Here is an 18,966-nt window from a genome sequence, read left to right on the forward strand (position 1 = left end):
CAGATGTCTGAAACAAAAATGCTTCAAGAAAAAAATTCAGAAACTGGAGAACTTGAACAAAGCCACAATTAAGGATAGTAACTTTATTAAAAAGAAGATGGAATATCTTGAAAACCAGCAGAGAAGACTTAATTTGAGGGTTGTCAATTTCCCCAGATCTCCAGTTATTTCAGCTATTGACATGGTTAAAAAAATATTTACGGGAAGTCTTGGGGATGCCTGGGGAATCTTTACCACCCATAACAAGGGTAATTTATCTTCAGACTTTAATACCATCTAAATCTGGTGGCAACCAAGTTGTTGTGGATGGAGGAATGAACCTGACATCTTTTCTTGAATCCTCCCTGGAAGTGGTTACACAGAGGACAACTGCACTAGTGACATTTGCTCTTGAGATAGACAGGGAGATGGCATTGAAGTTGTTTTTTAAACATTTAGATTCGATGTTTTTTGGTTCCAAAATCAGGATATTTCCGGATCTCGCTAGAGATAATATAGACGTAAGGCATTTTTGGCATTACATCAAAGAACTTTAAATCTGGGGGCAACATTTACTTTAAAATTTCCTTGTATCTGTCGTTTTATTTACCTTCAGAATAGTTACCAGTTTATGGACCCAAAACAACTCGAAGATTTTTTGTTAGCAAAAGAGGCTGAGAATGTTAATGTTAAAGTTTAGAATCTCATATGGGCACTGAAAGATAGTTTGAGAATGTACCCGGAATATGTAACGTTCTGGAAAAAATATATTTAATTACCTTAATTTGTTACCTTATCTAGGATCTAGTTAAGTATTTCCAAGTTTGAGGTCGATGTAACAATGATTATTTCTTTTACTGAGACATTTATTTTTGTCTCTAGTATAGATTTGTTTTGTTTAAAAAATTGAATTAGTTTCTTTTTATGCTTCTTGGATAAGATGTATAATTCAAATTATAAATAAATAATTTAAATAAATAAATAAATAAATAAATAAATAAAGAGTTGTGGCTTGTGCTGGCCAGTTTCTGGAATGCTTTAGTATCTTCCCAAGCCTGGCCTGAAATGGGGTTTTTATTAGCAATTTGTCACTATGTGACTTGGGTTGGGGGGGGGAGGGAAATCACAATTTGTTACCTTGAGTGCAAAGAAGAGCTCTTTGCAAAGCCCTTCCAACTATGTTTACTTTTAGCTTTATTTTGGAAAGCTGAACTCTGGGTTCACAGGAGCTTTTTTGTGGCTGCAGGATGCAGGCAAATTCCTTGGATTTGAGCTCTATGGAAGTTCAACTCTAGAGCTGGATCTTTGGGACAGACCCAGGTCTTTCCTATTCCCCTCTCTGAAGTCAAATTCCAACTAGCTCTATCCTGCTGCTAAACAACCAATGGAAGTAAGAAGTATTCCTGCTGGGGGAGGGGCTGAGAATCAATTCTGTGCTCTTCCAATGTATTTCATAGCACACAGCATTGTCTCTGTTTTATTTATTTTTGAACATTTATACCCCACTTTTTTCCACAGTCGTGCGAACTCAAAGTGGCTTACAATGTGCAGAATAGGCCAAATTACATTGGGAGAATTACAAATCTCAAAAGAATAATAGACAGAAGAGAGATGAAGAAAAGGGGAAAGGGCTAGAAAGACGGAAAGTAAGATGAGGCGATACAGAAGTAGGCAATCCAGGACAGGCCAGTCAAAGGTGGAGTCCAGGCGCTGAAACGACACTGAGTGACTAGAACAGCTTCCAGAGCAAGGCAATCCAAAAGAGGGCAGATGCGATATCCAAGATCAACCAAGAAAAAGAAGCAGCATGCCACGAGCAGGACCATGTGAGGCAGGATGTGATGAGAGTCAAAACAGCAGGCTGCAGAAGGCGCCGAAAGCAGCTCGTCATCCGTCCACTCCAGTTCCTCAGATGATGGCTGCAGCAGCTGGGAGACGCAGGTCCAAACGGCCCAACGGCCTAGCCGCAACGGTCCACGCTGGAGATAAACGCCCGGCCACACAGCTGACCGCACTCAAAGAAGGCGGGGCCGGCAACATCAACACAAAGCAGTAGGGACATTAGGCCTCAACATCCAGGAAACGGAAACTCCAGCATTTTAGTAAGATTGATACTCAGTTGTTTAAATGCTCAAAAGACATAGGTAAAAAGTGGGATGTTTGACCACGGAAATACAAATCCTGGAGACAATATCATAAAAACTTCTTTATTGAAGAAAAGACTCGACACAACTGTTGTGTTTCGGCCTACAGGCCTGCATCAGGAGTCTCCCGCTGTGACGTAGCGTATATGAACCTGAAATGTTTGAAACACGATTTTTTTTGCACGTTCCATGCTGCGCTCCTAGTGACCCGCTACGGACAAGCTTACCACGAAAGGTCTTTTTCAAGACCACTTTTGTAATATAGCCAATCACTTTACGTTTGGTTCGTCACACGGACCAAATTATGTTTCAAACATTTCAGATTCATATACGCTACGTCATAGCGGGAGACTCCTGATGCAGGTCTGTAGGCCGAAACACAACAGTTGTGTCGAGTTTTTATGATATTGTCTCCAGGATTTGTATTTCCGTGGTCAAACATCCCACTTTTTACCTATATCTGTTTTCCCGTGGGGCGTTCGAGTTCTCTGCTTGATTGCGGATTTTTTTTAAATAAATGCTCAAAAGAACAGGAACCTCTTAATAAGGACCACCCCCCCCCCCCCCCCCACACACACACACACACACACAATGTCTCATAATTCAGCAGCCATCCAACATATTATATTTTAAGTTCGTCTGCCATCAGGTGTATAGTGGCTCCAAAATCTCAATTTTATTTCAATCTGGACTTGCTTTCTCACTGCATACACAGCATCACCCTATTCTTTTGAAGTTCAAAGTCATGTAAAGAGATCACATGATGCTGTTTACCACATTTGCAGTATGTGGGGATAGCAGATTGGTTCTATCATGTGGTGCGTTTGTTATATGCCTCCCCCATGGCAGCGATTCTGGTGAACAGTGTGTGGTATCCATTGTTACCTCTCTTGTTTGCATTATATTTGGATCCACTATTGCATACCGTTCAACTGATCTGGATATTCAAGGTTAAGTTTAGGAACCAGTTCCTTAAAACATTTTAGCATATGTGGATGATAGGCTGCTTACCCTGGGCAAAACAATGGGCTTCTTTGACAAGACTGCTGAATGTTGTAGAGGAATTCAGGTTTTTTTTTCCTCTGGTTTGACTCAATCTGCATAAGTTGATGGCACTTCCTTTGCAGATTGCAGAGTTCTCCAATAGGCTTCTGGCCCTCTCAAATACGTAGGCATCTTGATACCCTCTGAACTGATGACTTTGTATAAAGTGAATTTTTCTCCATTGCCAAGGAACTTCCTGTCGATTACAATTATGGCAGCATTTTCCTGTATCACTATCGGGAAGTACTGCCCTTTGTAACATGCTGATATCTACTTTCTCCAAATATTGCCGATTACTATCTCGTATTGTCATGGTAAGTTGCTTAATCGACTGTTAAGTAAATTTTGTGGCAGGATAAATGGCCAAGACTTCCAACGTCTGTACTTTACAAACCTAAGTTGAAGGGGGGGTGGGGGGTTGGCACTATTCAAACTGCAGCTCTTCTCTCACCTGTGGTATGCAACATGTGAACAACTGGTTTAGGAGGTACATTTTACTTTTTGGTGATAGCTGCAAAGGTGCATATAGGTAAACCATGGCACTTTAGTTACTTGTTACATGTGCGCTCTCCTGACTGGGGCTTATTGCACTTGTTCACTATTTTATGACCCACTTCAGGCTGTGTGGCATAAAGTGAACAAGCTTTTGGGTGGGGATGCTCATCCCATTACCTACTTGCAGGAATGCAGATTACCCCCAGGATTGTCAGGTGTGACTTTTGCTGTCAGGACTTTATTTTTTTTTTTTTTTTTTTGGGGGGGGGGGGGGGGGGCATTACCTTGTGCATGTGGTCCACATTAAATCTTTTGGTGAATTGCAGACAGAACTTGGATTGCAGGGCACTGCTCCTTTTAAATACTATCAGTTGAGACACAATAACGCTTCGTTATGAGCAGGGGCTCTCTTTCGACGTCCACTCATAAATTGTACACCGAGACATATTGGCTACATGTACAACATTCTGTCCCCTTAAAATGTTATTGTAAATATCTTCAAGATTGATTGAAAGATCTGGATTATGAACATGTGCATAAATGGAATGTGGACCTGGGGATTACCCTCTCTGTAGAGCAATTTAAGCATAGTTTGCTGACAAGGGAAGCTTCAACATAAATTTTTATTTCAATTGTATATCCCACCATACAGCCTTTCTAGCTACATTGAGACCTGAAATGCTTACAGCCAAAACCCACCCTGGGACACATGTTTTGGACCTGTCCATGTTTTAGCTTTTTGGGGTGCTGTGGCAAGACAGGTCTTTGGATTATGGAAATGGAGATGGAGACCAACAGCTCATTTGTTATCTGATCAGATTTCGTGCACTCACCCTGCTCCTAAAAGTTTTGTGGGTTTTGTTAAAAGCACTACCTTGGTGGGTAAGAAATGTATCTTGCAGCATTGGCTTCAGAATGGTTTCCCTACTCTGGTGCAACGGCGCTTGTTGATGATTCATAAGTCTGCCATGAAACACTCTGCCCCGGAATGACTTCAACACACCTGGTTATCTCTTATGCCTCGGGCATGTAGCCACTTCTTAAATTGTTGAGTTAGTGAACTGTTGGACTGGACAATAGTTCTTAGGATATGGCCTACAGATCTGGGGCATGGAGCATTTGGGGGTAGTTGCCTAAAATGTAGGTTCTTATGCATATGGTTATGCCTATTTGTTGTGAACCAATAAAGATGATTCTTAAAAACGGGTCATGTAAAGAAAACAGTAGGTCCTGAGGAGTCTGTACCTCAGGCAACAAAAGGTTAAATGATCTGCCAAGATCACAAGGAGCAGGCAGGATGTGAAAACTGGCTCCCTTGTTTCTCAGCACACTGCTGTAACCATTAGGCTACTCCTCCACTCAGTCCATCAAGCCCAGTACCCACAGTGGCTAAAGCAGGTCACAGGTACCTAGCAGGATCACAAAAAGTAGGTTGATTCCATGCTGCTTACCACCAAGGCTTTCCTCCATTTTTCCTCATTAATCACAGTTCATGGAATCTTTCTCCAGGAACTTGTTCAAATCTTTTTCAAACTCAGTTATGCTGACTGCTTTTACCACCATCCTTTCTCTAAGTGAAACGGACTGACATCAGGCACTCCTCATACAAAAATCAATGAAGCTGATGATGTCCTTTGCAGGAGATTCCCTCTTCATTCCTGTACAGTAGGGTGTTCTAGTTCAGTCCTCAAGAGCCATCACAAACAGGTCAGTTTTTCCTAATGAATATGTATGGGATAGATATGCATTTGCATATAATGAAGGTTGTGTATACAAATCTATTTCAAGCATATTTTGGAATATACTGAAAATCAGACATAACAGACTCTCAAAGACTGACCCTGAATACCCTCTGCTGTAAAGCAGAGACGTCTGAGAAGTCGTCAGTGGAAACATCATCTTCAGGGAATTCCAAGTTTTGTATCCTGAAGCCTGAGAACACTCATTTTGACCCAGAGAAATAATCCAAAGGAGAAGTCACTGAACCTACCTCTTGACGTACTATAGTATCATAGGAAAACTTCACTCTCTTACTGTGCTCAATATCAACATTGGGGCAACTGGAAATTACAATAAGGCGCCATTTTGACCGGCTTTGTATCGGTATCAGTTGCTGTTGAAGTGAGACCAGTTGCCATTTGTTAATAAGGTATGCAGAAATCAAGAATATTTTTGTGTTAAGTTTATGTTCTCCGTGTTTTTATAGATATATGCCCTTGAGAAAGCAGTAGACCGTAAAACAGGTTCCTGTCGGGCTGACAATGATACCGGAAACTTAATTAATGTCTGATAAGCTGCTCTGGAAATGTATAAGGCCCAAGATTATAATATGGCTTGCAATCTCCAGAGACATTAAGAAAAGTTGATTTTTTGCGTTACAATCAAATTTATTCCAATAGCGTTTCAATCTTTGAACAGTAGTGCACATAAAAAAATTTTTATAAAAAAATATATATATCACAGTAAGCACACGGGTATATGGATACCGATGTTTCACTACTAGCAGATAGTGTGGACTACTGGCTGGCTGGAGGTGGTCTATGATTATATAAAGTCACAATCATATAAGCTTGAAAGAAGTATGACATAAAAATGTCTATGTGACAGTATGAGACACCTTCAATAATATTTCTGGGATAAGCATTATAAAATGTATTGAGCTTTTCTGGGATCTTGCCAGGTATTTATGACCTGGATTGGCCACTGTTGGAAACAGGATACTGGGCTTGATAAACCTTTGGTCTTCCCAGTGTGGCAATACTATGTTACTTATGTATCAATCCATTGCAACAAGATGCAATGTTTTGCCATCAAACAGGCCTTGCGCAAGAAAAGCACAGAGAAAGTCAGGCCCTCAACGATCCCATCCATCAAGTCTAAAAGTGATCTATGAAGGAGCGTCAGCCAGTTGCAACCACACATAGTGCTCAAATGGTACAACACGAATCCAAAAAGCCTGGCTCAAAGGACACTCCTAGACACATTGTTTATAGGACATGTTCAGGGCAGAGCATTTTAAACAGACCCCTATTGCAGGATATCCCACAGTCCAAGCTCAGTGAAGATGGATATACATGCGCAGAAAACATTTGTAATGCAATTCCCGATATTTGACAATTCTACCAAGCGCAGACCAGCTTTTAAACTAGACAATAATTAGTCAAGGGAATAATCCCCAAAATCCTGTGACCACTCTGATTGGGATGCGTCTGTAGAACCTTCTTTTAGTTAACTGCCAGAAAAGGCCAATAGTCCTCACAAAGGGATTCCTGAAAATCCACTGAGTAATCAAACCATGTACATAATACTGCTATTGTATAAACTTTAACCAGTGTGAGCTGCATATATCATATGTTTCCTTAATAGTGTCAGAGGGCAACAAGCAATGGATGGAGCCCAAATTGTTTTCGGAGATTACTCCAGGTTTGCCTCATAGGATGTAGAACATAATTACCAATATGCGAGCCCCAGCATGGATCAAATAAGAAGGTTCCAATGACCAAAGGAGCCCTCTAGAGAGACATCACAAAAATGAGCTGACCAACAAATCCAATCACAAACAAAGCGCAACTGATCTGCTATAGAATAAGCTCTGACATCTGGTATGCCCAACCCTCCATCCCCTTTCCTTAATTGCAAATGTTTGAAAGCTAATCCTGGCTTCTTCCCATTCCATACGAAACAACTGACATGGTTATTCCAGGAGCGAACATCCCTAGGTCTCAACAGATTCAGAAGATGTTGGAGAGTATATATCCATTTGGGCATAAGGATCATTTGGATCAGCTGAATCCTTACCGAAAGGGACACACGTAAATTTGCCCATCTAGTACACAAGTCACGGGTTGCTTTCAGTAAGGGGAGCACATAAAGTTGGGACAAGTTCCTGGATATCTGAAGGCCCAAATAACATAACTTTGTTCCCACCCACTGCAATGGGAAAGATCGCTGCCTTCAACTCTCCAAGCCCTCTTGCAAACTGAGCACTTCAGACTTATCACAGACCCGAAAGACAGCCAAACTGGCCTAACAAAGTGAATGCCAGTGGGAGATATCTCTGCAAGTCCACAACCATAGCCGACAAGTGATTGGTAAGGAGGGCCAACTAACTCCTGAGAGCCCACCGGGATACTGCCTTAAAAGCTTCTGAGCCAGAGGCTCCATACAAAGAATAAACAAAGTGGGGGAGAGGGGGCATCCCTACCGGGTCTCTCGGTCCACGAGAAATATCGGGGACAACAACATTGACTACAACCTGCGCTAACGGCTGGCAAAGCAATTTAATTCTACAGAGAACTTCTCCCACAAAGCCAAAATTACACTGAAACACAGTCCATGTCAGGTCTTTACGAATGAAGGCCTTGTTATACTTTTTTCTTTTGCTGTTCGTGTTTGTGTACTCTTGAATCCTCCTCTATTGTTACTTGGTCAAAATAAATTAGGCACACAGAAATCAAGTAACTCGATTCTTTTAAAGAAAAGTCTGGAGAATCGCCAAAAAACGTGGTGAAAGAGTAAGCACAAACATGCCAAACATAAAATTTAAAGCTGAATAAAGCTAAGGTTTATCATGAAGGAACAGAAAACCCATATACATAAATGTGACCCCCCCCCCCCCCCCCCCCCAAGGGGGGAATGATTTTTTTTTTTTAATCGTAGTGGGAACACCATCTGGTAAAGCTCTACAAAAACTGAGAAAAGTATTTGCATGATAGAGGATGATATGCACATTCATGCTAGTACCAAACAAGTCTTCTAGAAACCATACAAAAATTTTTATTTTTAACTATGCAAGTTCTGTTAGAGGACATCACCAAAATGTGAGGATTTGACACTATGCTTTGTCTTTTCTGTCAGCAAGTGACAAGGAGACATTATAAAAGCTTCAAAAATTGGATGAGCAAACTCCAGTGTGTAACCAGACTGTACAACCTCCAGTGCCCATTGGTCAGAGGCAATATGGGTCCACTCCTAACAGAAGAACCAAAGGCTGTATCAGAGGTCCAGAATTCTGTTTCCAAGGCTCTTTAGATTCCAGCAAAAGGTTTTTTGTGGCAATAAAAGCACCACCGCCCATTAAGCATGTTGTTTATGGCAATCAGTTCTTATGATTTCCTTTAGAATACTCCAATATATACCTTTTAGCCTCTCAAAACTTTTTGCTGGGGCTGGATCCTAGATTCCTCTTAGCAGTTTTCTAACTTCTATAGGTCATCATCAAATAGGAGCTTCCCCCTAGAGGGTTACTCTGTTCACTCTGGTCTTAGAAGCCAAAACATGCTCCCAAGCATTATCATCACTCTAATCTTAGCCAACAACTACACAAGGTCATAAAGTGCCTTCGCCATACAAGCCACTGCCCATTCCAACTTGATAATCTCTAAGGTCACAATGAGGTTCCACACTAAGAACCCCAGAAGCTGTTGTACCAGTCGCAGACATACTCTTGTCACATAACAGAGATACTGCTGTCTGAAAGCATAGTGTAGAAACTTTAACAAACTGAGTAATAACTCAACTTTTCTATCCTGAGGATTCTTCAGTGCTGTACTCCCCTTCCAATGTTATCATCATTTTATGGGTGCCAAAAGGCACTCAGCATCCACTTCTGGGATCCTTAGTCTCTCCTCCTCCACAAAGAAGGGGAGCTATCTTTCAAATAGCCTTCCCCACTCCAAGGTCTGTTTTTCTTGCTCTTCCCACTCCGCCTCAATCATATTTTTCATGGGGGAGCAGAAGGAACAGTGCCTGCAAAATGAGAGACTTAATAATCTGTTAGAGGGAGAGTGAGAGAGACCTCACTGGACAGCTTGCTGGTATCGCCGCTTGGATCTTTACCTACCCTAAAAAGACTGAGCGGCTATGCAGTGCATGGATGAAGGTATGTGCCCCCCATGCTCTGCCCTTTTGGAGCCCTTCGGAGCCACAACAAAGCATATGGGAGTGAAGAATACTGTGGACAAATTTGGAATCCAATTTACTACACCTGGATTTCTGCCATTCTCAACTGAGATTATTTTATCGCTGTTATGGGCAAGTGGACCCTTTCTGATAAACATTCAGTTCAGGGCCATATGGATAAACACGATTGCACCTAAGAGTGCATTTATACTCCTTTCTCAGGAGGGAATTCAGTTTTGTCATCTGCTGTCCTCAAGTTCCTGGGATCAACCCACCCCCTCCCCATCTATGGCTTCTTACTGTTCTCAAATGAAAGGGGAAAATCCTGATGCTTCTTCCTATCTGACTCTTAAGGAATCACGTCCCTTTGGTGCTTCCAAATACTCAGGAATAAGAGTAGTTACTTTAAGCCACCACTTGCTCATCTTTAAATGAAACGATTACTGGTGTAGCTGAAAATTCAACCTAATCAAGAAATGAGGATTTGTTGAAAACTTTAGTGACTCAGCTTCATGACTTTCTAAGCAGAACACACACAGACAAGAAGGTTGAGAATGACAGACCAGTTTGATTGTATACAAGAAGACTGAGTCCTTGGCAAACCAAACCAAAAATTTTTTTTTTTTTTTAATTTCCATGTTTTTACCCATTATCAGCGGAAGTCTTGCAAAATAATATCTACTACTAAATGACAAAAATATTGATTTTCTTATTATCACTTTCTAATATTGGTTTTCTTAATCATTACCACATATCTAATAATATAGTCAGACAGAACGAGGAGGGAGCTTTTGATGGGGTGGAGTCTGTTGACTTTAATCCTTATGTATATACTAAGTCGAGAAATTTTGACTTCCAAATCCCATTAAAAAAAACAGGGTTGTCTCATCTATGAGTCATTCTCATCAGTGCCATAGAACTGTTGCCATTGTTAGCTTCATGGAAGTACACAGAATCTAGCTTCCCTGGTGTGGGAAGAACTCAAGTCAGGGTGAGCTTGTACAGTATTCAAATTAGAGATGTGTACAAGTAAAAAATGAAGAGTGAAAAAAAATAAATACCAGTAGTAGTGACTGTTCAAAATCTGTAAATGTTCTGGCTGGTTGAAAGTTTATGCTCAGAATGTACATTTGAGAGGAGGGTATACCTGCAGGAAATTTGTATGACAATTACAGGAGTCCTGGAGACAGTTAATAGCCATTTGATTGGCTGATTGTTCAGTTTTTTTCAAAGAGGAGGTTTAGCTGAGAGTGCGGAAAGAGTTGGCGAGTGAAATTCTGCTTTTTTCTTTTTGGTCAAAGAAAAGCAGGACTGTGTGTGCATGCTAAGAAATATTGATTCCTGAATTAAATATTTTCCTTGGCTAGAAAGGGTGAGTGATATGTGAAAATACATTTTGCTTTAGTGAACTTGCCAAAGTTTCAAGTGAGACTTATCAATAAGGGATAAATAGTTTTTTGTGTGTATTGGGGGGGGGGGCAGGGAAAGCATACTGAAGCTACGTAGCGGTGGGAACAGCAGAGAGGGCATGCTGGCTCTATGTGTGGAGGGTGTGAATAAGACAGGGAGGAGTGGGGGAAGGGAGGTTCACCACATCAATTTTGGCCATTTTTAGATCCAAAACTGCCCTTGACTTATACACAAGATTGACTTATGGTTGAGTATATATGGTCTTGAAGGTTCAAGAAACGTACATCATCACTACTAGGGTTACTCTCCTAATCTCCTTTATGCCTGAGCAAGATAAAGCAATAGTGACGAAAGCTTATTTTAAGGATGCATTATTATATGGTCAGAAGCATAAGGTATTTCATGGTATTTCATGCTCAATTGTACCATTTTATGGCAGGTAAAGGGTCCTCAGTGCACTCATGCCCAAACGTCATCCAAGAGGATACATTGACCCAAAGGTATTCTGGCAGTCCATCTAAGAGTCCAATTGGCCTGACCTGGTGGATTTGGAAAGCTTCTTCCTCAACTGGGACAATTGCTGCAGAAGCATTTTGGATACCATAGTGCCCCTCAGAGTGTGTTCAACAAAAAAGAGAGTGGCTGCTCCATGGTTTAATGATGACCTCAGAAAACTCAAAAACAATAGCAGAAGACTCGAAAGGGCCTGGAGAAAGCACCAGGACACTCAACATCTTAATGCATGGAAGCAATCTCAGAGAACGTATAAGTATGCAATTAGACAGGCTAAAAAAACACTACTTTAAAACCAAGATAGGCCCGGATTACAATGATATGAAAAAGTTCTACTTCATTGTTAACAAGCTAACGGATACTACTACGCTTACATCTACAAGTAATGATATCCCTTCTGCTGCAGATCTAGCCAAAGTTTTTCAAAGAAAAACTCATAAAATTACAGAGTACCCTTCAAAGGGACAATTCCAGCATTAGTGATTTTATTAGTTGCCTGGATCCAGGATCCGGTGAGCATCCAGCTGACCGTTGGTTTTCATGCTTCTCACCTCTTTCTATAGATTCCGTTAAGCAGGAGTTCCGCAGATTTTCCAGGAAATATTGCAAGCTGGATGTTTGCCCTAACTATTTGCTCCAATGTGCCCCTACCTGCTTTCTAACTAACCTGACGCTACATTTCAACTTCATGCTTTGTAATGGCTATTTCCCAGTAAGCTATGGACATCTTACTTACCCCAGTACCCAAAGATACCAAGAAAAACAGCAATGACCTGTCCAATTATCGGCCGATTGCATCTATTCCACTTTTTGTGAAACTAATGGAGAACATGGTGAATAAACAACTCAATGAGTATTTGGAGAATTTCAATATTTTGCATGACTCACAGTCAGGATCCCGTCCGCTCCGTAGTACTGAGTCCATGCTCATCACTCTCCTGACCAACTTTAAGAAGGAAATAGCTGTTGGATAGAGTATTTTGCTTTTACAGTTCGACATGTCTAGTGCCTTTGATATGGTGAACCATAACATCCTACTGCGGTTCATTGATTACTTTGGAGCCAGTGGAAATGTATTATAGCCTGGTTGAAAGGCTTTCTAACCTTAAGAACCTACCAAGTTAACTCCAGCTCTAGCTTATCACCTCTTTGGAAAGCAGACTGTGGTGTGCCACAGGGTTCCCCACATTCGCCAACTCTCTTCAACATAATGTTGATTCCTTTGGCCACGGCCCTTTCCAAACTTGGTCTCAACCCATTTACTTATGCAGATGACATCACTATCTTTATCCCTTTTAAAAAAAAGACCTAAGCGGAATTACCAACAAAATACGACTAGGATTACACACTATGCTTGATTGGGCCAACTCATTTAAATTCAAACTCAATACTGAGAAAACTCATTGTCTTATTCTCTCCTCTCCCTATAACAAATTCATACCCCCAACATTAATCACTCCTGAGCTAGTCTTGCCAGTCTCGGAGTCCCTAAAAATATTAGATGTCATTGTTGATAGAAACTTAACCCTGGAGCAACAAGCGAACTCTACAACCAGGCAAATGATGTTCTCTCTTTGGAAGCTAAAACGTACACAAACTTATTTCCCGAGAGAGGTATTCCGCAAATTAGTTCAATCACTAGTCATAAGCCGCCTTGATTACTGCAATGGTATTTATGGGGGGGGGGGGGGGGGGGGGGGTGCACAGATATGCTCCTAAAAAAACTACAAACTGCCCAGAACACAGCGGAAAGGCTCATCTTTGGAAAAATCGAGATTCGATAGGTTCAAGGCCACTGCATGAGAAGCTGCACTGGCTTCCTGTGAAGGACCAAATCGCTTTTAAAATTTGCACTCTGGTGCACAAAATCATCTACAGTGAAGCCCCTGCTTATATGGACACCCTAATTAACCTGCCACCTAAGAACTCTCACAAATCAGCTCGTTCGTACTTAAATCTCCATTATCCAGTTTTTTGTGGCCTCAAGTATAAGACCACCTATGCATCCACCTTCTCCTATCTTAGCACTCAATTGTGGAATGCGCTGCCTCAATTGGTCAAATTTACTCCTGATCACCCGAACTTCAAGAAGCGCCTCAAGACCTTCCTTTTTGGTAGAGCATACGCTCCAAACCCACCTGGCATCTCTTCCTTTTGACTTACAACTGTCGTAGTGACATACTTATCACCGCTACTCTTTCCCCTTTTCCCTCCTTGCTATTTCCCTTTTCTCTTACGACATTGTTTGCTGACTTGTTGTATATTTTTATAGACTGCTGTACGCCACATTGAGCCTGCCCATGGGTGGGAATATTGTGGGATATAAATGCTATAAATAAATGATGTGCTTTCTGCCACTCAGATGTGCCAGAAGCACTTTCTGCAATTTCTGCAGTTTCTCAAGGCTAGAGGGCTTGCTTTGGAAGTTGTTTTGGTGGGCAGAAATTCCCACATAAGTGTATGATTAAATATCAGCAGGTTCCATATATTGTTTTTGATTCTTTGCAATTGGAATGATTTTTTCTGGCTAGAAATATTTAAAGTTGAGATTAATGATGAATGCTGGATAGCAGGTCATGAGGGAAGGGTCTCAATACTGCAGGTGATTTATGGAAGGGGAAGAAATCATGTGGATTAAGGCTTTACGTTATTTTCCTCATTCTCCTAGTCTCCCTGTTGATGTGCGCACTCAATATATAGGTATCTTATTTTATGAAAAATTGTATTTCTTTTTTTTGTTTTCTTTGTACCAATAATTCCTTATTTCTTTTGCCATTTTATAATAAAACTAAAATATAAATTTTAAAAAAATCATCTTATCATGGACTGAAGGAGAGGGATGGCTCTGGTATGCTTTTGTCTCTTTTCTAAGGTAGAATCCACGGAGGGCCTATCCTCTCTGACGTATGTATTCTTCACCAATACTTAGCAAAGTCAAAATCCTGGAAATCAAGACACATTTGTTCAGGAAGGAAAAATTGTATCATTGATGAGTTTCCTGCCTTGCCTGAAAGAATTTCATCATCCTCCACTTCTTGGCTCTCAGTAGCCTAGTGGTTAGTGCAGCAGACTTTGATCCTGGGGAACTGGGTTTGATTCCCACTGTAGCTCCTTGCAAGTCTGGGCAAGTCACTTAATCCTCCATTGCCCCAAGTACAAAATAAGTACCTGCATATATGTAAACCACTTTGAATGTAGTTGCAAAATACCACAGAAAGGCGGTATATCAAGTCCCATTTCCCTCCCGGACCTAGAATCATCTGTCTCACAAGACTCTGTCTATATTGATCTGCTGGAGGTAACAAAGGCCAACTATCTTCCTTTGTCTCCATTCAAGACCGGTTTCCTTTCCTGGAGGAAGTCATAGGCTGTTCCTCTGGCAATAAAGGAAATCAAAATCCAGCGTGGGAAAGAAAGGAAAGGAAGGGAACCCCCACCCCTGAGCCTTGTGTATATGAATGTAAAGCTTGGTACAGAGAAAGGGCAAATTCTGAGAAATCTGGCACCTGAGAGTGTTCACCCCCCCCCCCCCACCACCACCACCACCACCACCCATGATATATGCCTGTGCCAATCAAGCTCCTTTGCTTCTGCTCTGCCCACTTTTCTTGTGGAAAATGTCACAGAGTGCAAGCTACTCAAAACAGCCATCAACCTGCAAAAGATTCAACCCCTGTGGGTTCCACTGTGGTTTCCACCACTACCTCCAGATATCCCCCGTTACTAAACGTAGAACAGTTTCCTGATCCTTAACAGCCTCACCCAGAATAAGCTTGTCTCTCGAAACTTCTACTGCAAAATTGCAGTGCTTGCAACAAGTTCTTGCAGTACCATGCTGCCAGCAGCTTCTGAAGCCAAGTATATATCTAGACTTCTCCATGGTTCCTGCCATCTAGCTTTGTGTTGCAAATATACGCCTAATACTCTGTTGGTCTAATGGGGGGGGAGGGTGAATGCCATAAGGCCTCTCCTCTAGCCAAGACCAATTTTCCTCTTGTAGATGGCATTCCTTTCTTTGTTTTTAAATGGGGGGGGGGGGGAACCTGTATTTAGGGTATGAGACTAAAAACCAGCAAAATACTGTGCTCAGTGGCTGCTGAAAGATAAAGTTAGACGAGGCATCAAGGAGGATCTTGTCCTGAAGAGCCTATTATAATACTGCTGAGCCAAATGAACCAGTCTGAAGGCCCTCATTCTCAACCCCCGAGTAACCACCCCCCCTCCAAAAAAAAAACCGAACAGTCCACAGAACGTTATTCTGCCAGACAAGAAGAGGCATCTTTCCATTGACTCAAGGTGGACGATACAGAAAGAGTTGCAGGTTCCAGCTGCTAGCACGAACTGGTGCTCTTTATCAACATCTGCCGGAAAGGCAGCATAAACCCATGTCCCTGGAGAATGATAAGGAATTCTGTTTTTAAATTTCAAATAACTATTAAGTGGACTGAAATATATTCACTTACCTCACTTTCCAAAAAGAAAAATACCAAAGTTTTCACAAGATTTGCATTTGGACTTAACCTTCCCCTTCGTTTAATAATTCCATCATCCTCAAGATCCCTACAACTGAAAAGTCTAGAGAAACAAATACAGATCAGAATTACCACAGACACTTCTCTATCTTTCAGTAATATAAAATCTTGATCTACTTGCACATTCTTGCTTATCTTTCTAAGATTTTTTTTTCACTAGGATTCCAATCAAGCTATTCAAAAACAAATGATAAAGTAGATCCCATATCTTTCACTGAACTGTTCATAATACAAAACTCAACATGGCAACTGTGCTCAATTATAAAATAATTATATCCTCACTCTACTTCTACAAGAAAGCTGGGAAGAGATTTCTGAAATCCTGAAAATTTTACAAAGCAATTTTATCAGTACAATATTTTTATTTTATTCCGACTCTGGCCCAAATCTCCATTATCAAAATTTGATCAAAGATAACACTGGCAAATCAGAAACAATATGCGATTTTAACTATGACATTTGTCTAAAATCGTCTACCAACCTACACTACCATACAGAGAATCAGGGCTCAATTCCCAAGTCAGAAGACTACTTCCATGTTAAGTAGGGCAGGGGATGTTACTGAGACAAAATTAACAGATTTATGGGCTACTACAAAGAACTGGCTAGGCAAGTCAGTAATTGCATATAAAGGCCTATGGCAGCAGATCCCATGTCTTTGTCCAACAAAGTTGAAAATCCATCATTTCAGGAAACTGCCAATGCCCAACCTTCACACTGCTTCCCTTGCTTCAAGCTAACTGGTTATGTGAACTATCAAGTTCAATAAATTCTTCCCAGTTTCCTAGTATTATTTATTTTCTTTTCCAAGCATAGCACCATGTAAAAGACTAAACAGTTGCGGGTGTTTCAATCTAAATATAATAAAACCTAACTTTTTCTACTCTAATCCATATAAAACAAACATTATGAGGGAAAATATATAATAATTTTTCCAGTCTCTCCTGCTCACTTTTTATAAAGAAACTCTCCTGCTGCAACAGCTACTGGCCGGTGAGCTGAATAAACCAGATGATAAACATTTTCACAGTCCTCTGCAGTCAGCACGTCATCACTACTCCTAAAGGTAAAAAGATAAAAATAAATACAATAGTGAAGTCCACAGAAAGCATGATTTTCTTTTGGGTTTTTTTTAATGGAGAGAAGGACATGGGCTCACTCATACGGTTCAGCTCTTCAACAAAATATTTACTACAGCGTAACTTCCTTTGCCCCAATTCCAGCCAACAGCACTGGTACTTCATCCTGTCCTTCAGCACAGCAGCTTCCTGCCTGCTTCTACTACTACTCTTATAGCCATCTGTCCTACTCCAATTCAATCCATCACTACCTGGCACATGATGTCGCCAGAACAGCTACTTAACCCCCCCCCCCCCCCACTTGGCTTTGGCTACTCTAGATCAGAATTTCTGCCTGCTCCCCACCAGATTCCATCAACCCACAAGTTTCCTTCTAGCACTGAAGCTTATGATAGAAGAACTATGTGGTGGCAAAGGAAGAAACTGAAGGTATGCAAACTGTATGAAAGAAGCCTTGAGTAGGAGGAAAAGAAATATCAAGAGGTAAGAGAGCAGAGGGAAAAGACAGATCAAAAAAGAAGACAATAGATGAATATGGGAGAAAAAGAAAGGAACAAAGTTGAAAGCAAAGAAAAAAATGAGACAGAGGATCTGTAAGGGAGAAGGATTTACACAGATTGGTCTAGATAGGCAGACTGGCTAAGCCATATGGTCTTTGTATCTAATTAGACATATAGACAGCTCATCCGGCTAAGCGATCAGAGCAGTTAACAAAATGTACAGAACCAAAAAGACAAGAAGAAAGAACAAATCCAACCTCGCAGTTCACATCCCCAATTATGTCCCTAGAAGCAAAAGCCAAAACCCCATGAATCAAAGCATATAACAAATCTTGACTCAACCTCATAGATCAGTGATGGTGAACCTTTCAGAGACAGAGTGCCCAAACAGCAACCCAAAATCTAATTATTTATCGCAAAGTGCCATTCCCCCTCCCCCTCATCCCCCCTCCCTCTCCCTTTCGTCCCCACTCGTCCCCCCTTCACCTACCCCGAGTTCCAGGATCCCCCTCCCTCCCAGTTCAACAGGATCCCCCCTCCCTCTGAGTTCCACAGGGTCCCCTCTCCCTCCCAGTTCCAGGGCCAAGATCCCCCCTCCCCTCTCCCTCCCAGTTCCAATGGCGTCAAAGACAAAAGCTTTTCCTGAGCAGCCCGCCCTCCCTCCGTCCGAGTACCAGGGACCCCCTCCGAAATTTAAAAGTCATACCTGGTCGGGGTTAAGGCAGCGTCAGCGGCAGCAACAGCAGTGAAAAGCGTGCTGACTCGCCCTTGCGGAAACAGGAAATGAGGGTAGGACCAGAGCTTGAGAGACAGAAGGGAAGGCGCGCCGAGTCAGCACGCTTTTCACTACTGCTGCTGACGCCGCCTTAACCCCGACCAGGTATGACTTTTAAATTTCGCAGGTGGGCCCTGGTGCTCGGAGGGCGGGGCGGGGGCGCTGGAACTGGCTGAGGCGACAGCACGCGTGCCATAGGTTCGCCATCACTGTCAGATCAAAAGGCTCATCTAAACCCGTGTACGTTCAACTGCTTACAAAACTGAGGAGGACACATTCTGCTCTCAAAACCTCTAGCAGAGCAGAGTGATGCAGCCACCACAAAGGTGGTTCCTTGAGTCTAGCATCCCAAACTGGTGGAACAGAGAAGCACGGAGAAGAAGACCACAATGCATACCCAAGAAAACAAAGCTACTTGCCAATAGCAGGTGTTCTCCAAGGACAGCAGGATGAATATTTTTACATTTGGGGTGATGTCATCTGACAAGCACGAACAGGAACTTAGCAGTTTGCATACCACAACTTTTTACAGCTTTGTACCATGCATGCATGCCTTCCCACCTGCTGCTGTTGCCAGTCTAGTCTCCATCATAT

At 41.7% G+C, this 18,966-nt stretch overlaps 1 protein-coding gene across 1 annotated transcript in view; it reads right to left on the bottom strand.

Annotated features, from left to right (window-relative positions):
- The window catches only part of STAG2 (stromal antigen 2), a 583,303-nt gene that overhangs the window by 323,423 nt on the left and 240,914 nt on the right, over nucleotides 1–18,966 (bottom strand). Inside the window, 2 exon segments of the mRNA XM_030209778.1 lie at nucleotides 15,950–16,061; nucleotides 16,971–17,078. Coding sequence (XP_030065638.1) covers nucleotides 15,950–16,061; nucleotides 16,971–17,078 — 220 coding nt within the window.

This window comes from Microcaecilia unicolor, chromosome 7, assembly GCF_901765095.1.
Source record: "Microcaecilia unicolor chromosome 7, aMicUni1.1, whole genome shotgun sequence".
Taxonomy (NCBI): Eukaryota; Metazoa; Chordata; class Amphibia; order Gymnophiona; family Siphonopidae; genus Microcaecilia; species Microcaecilia unicolor.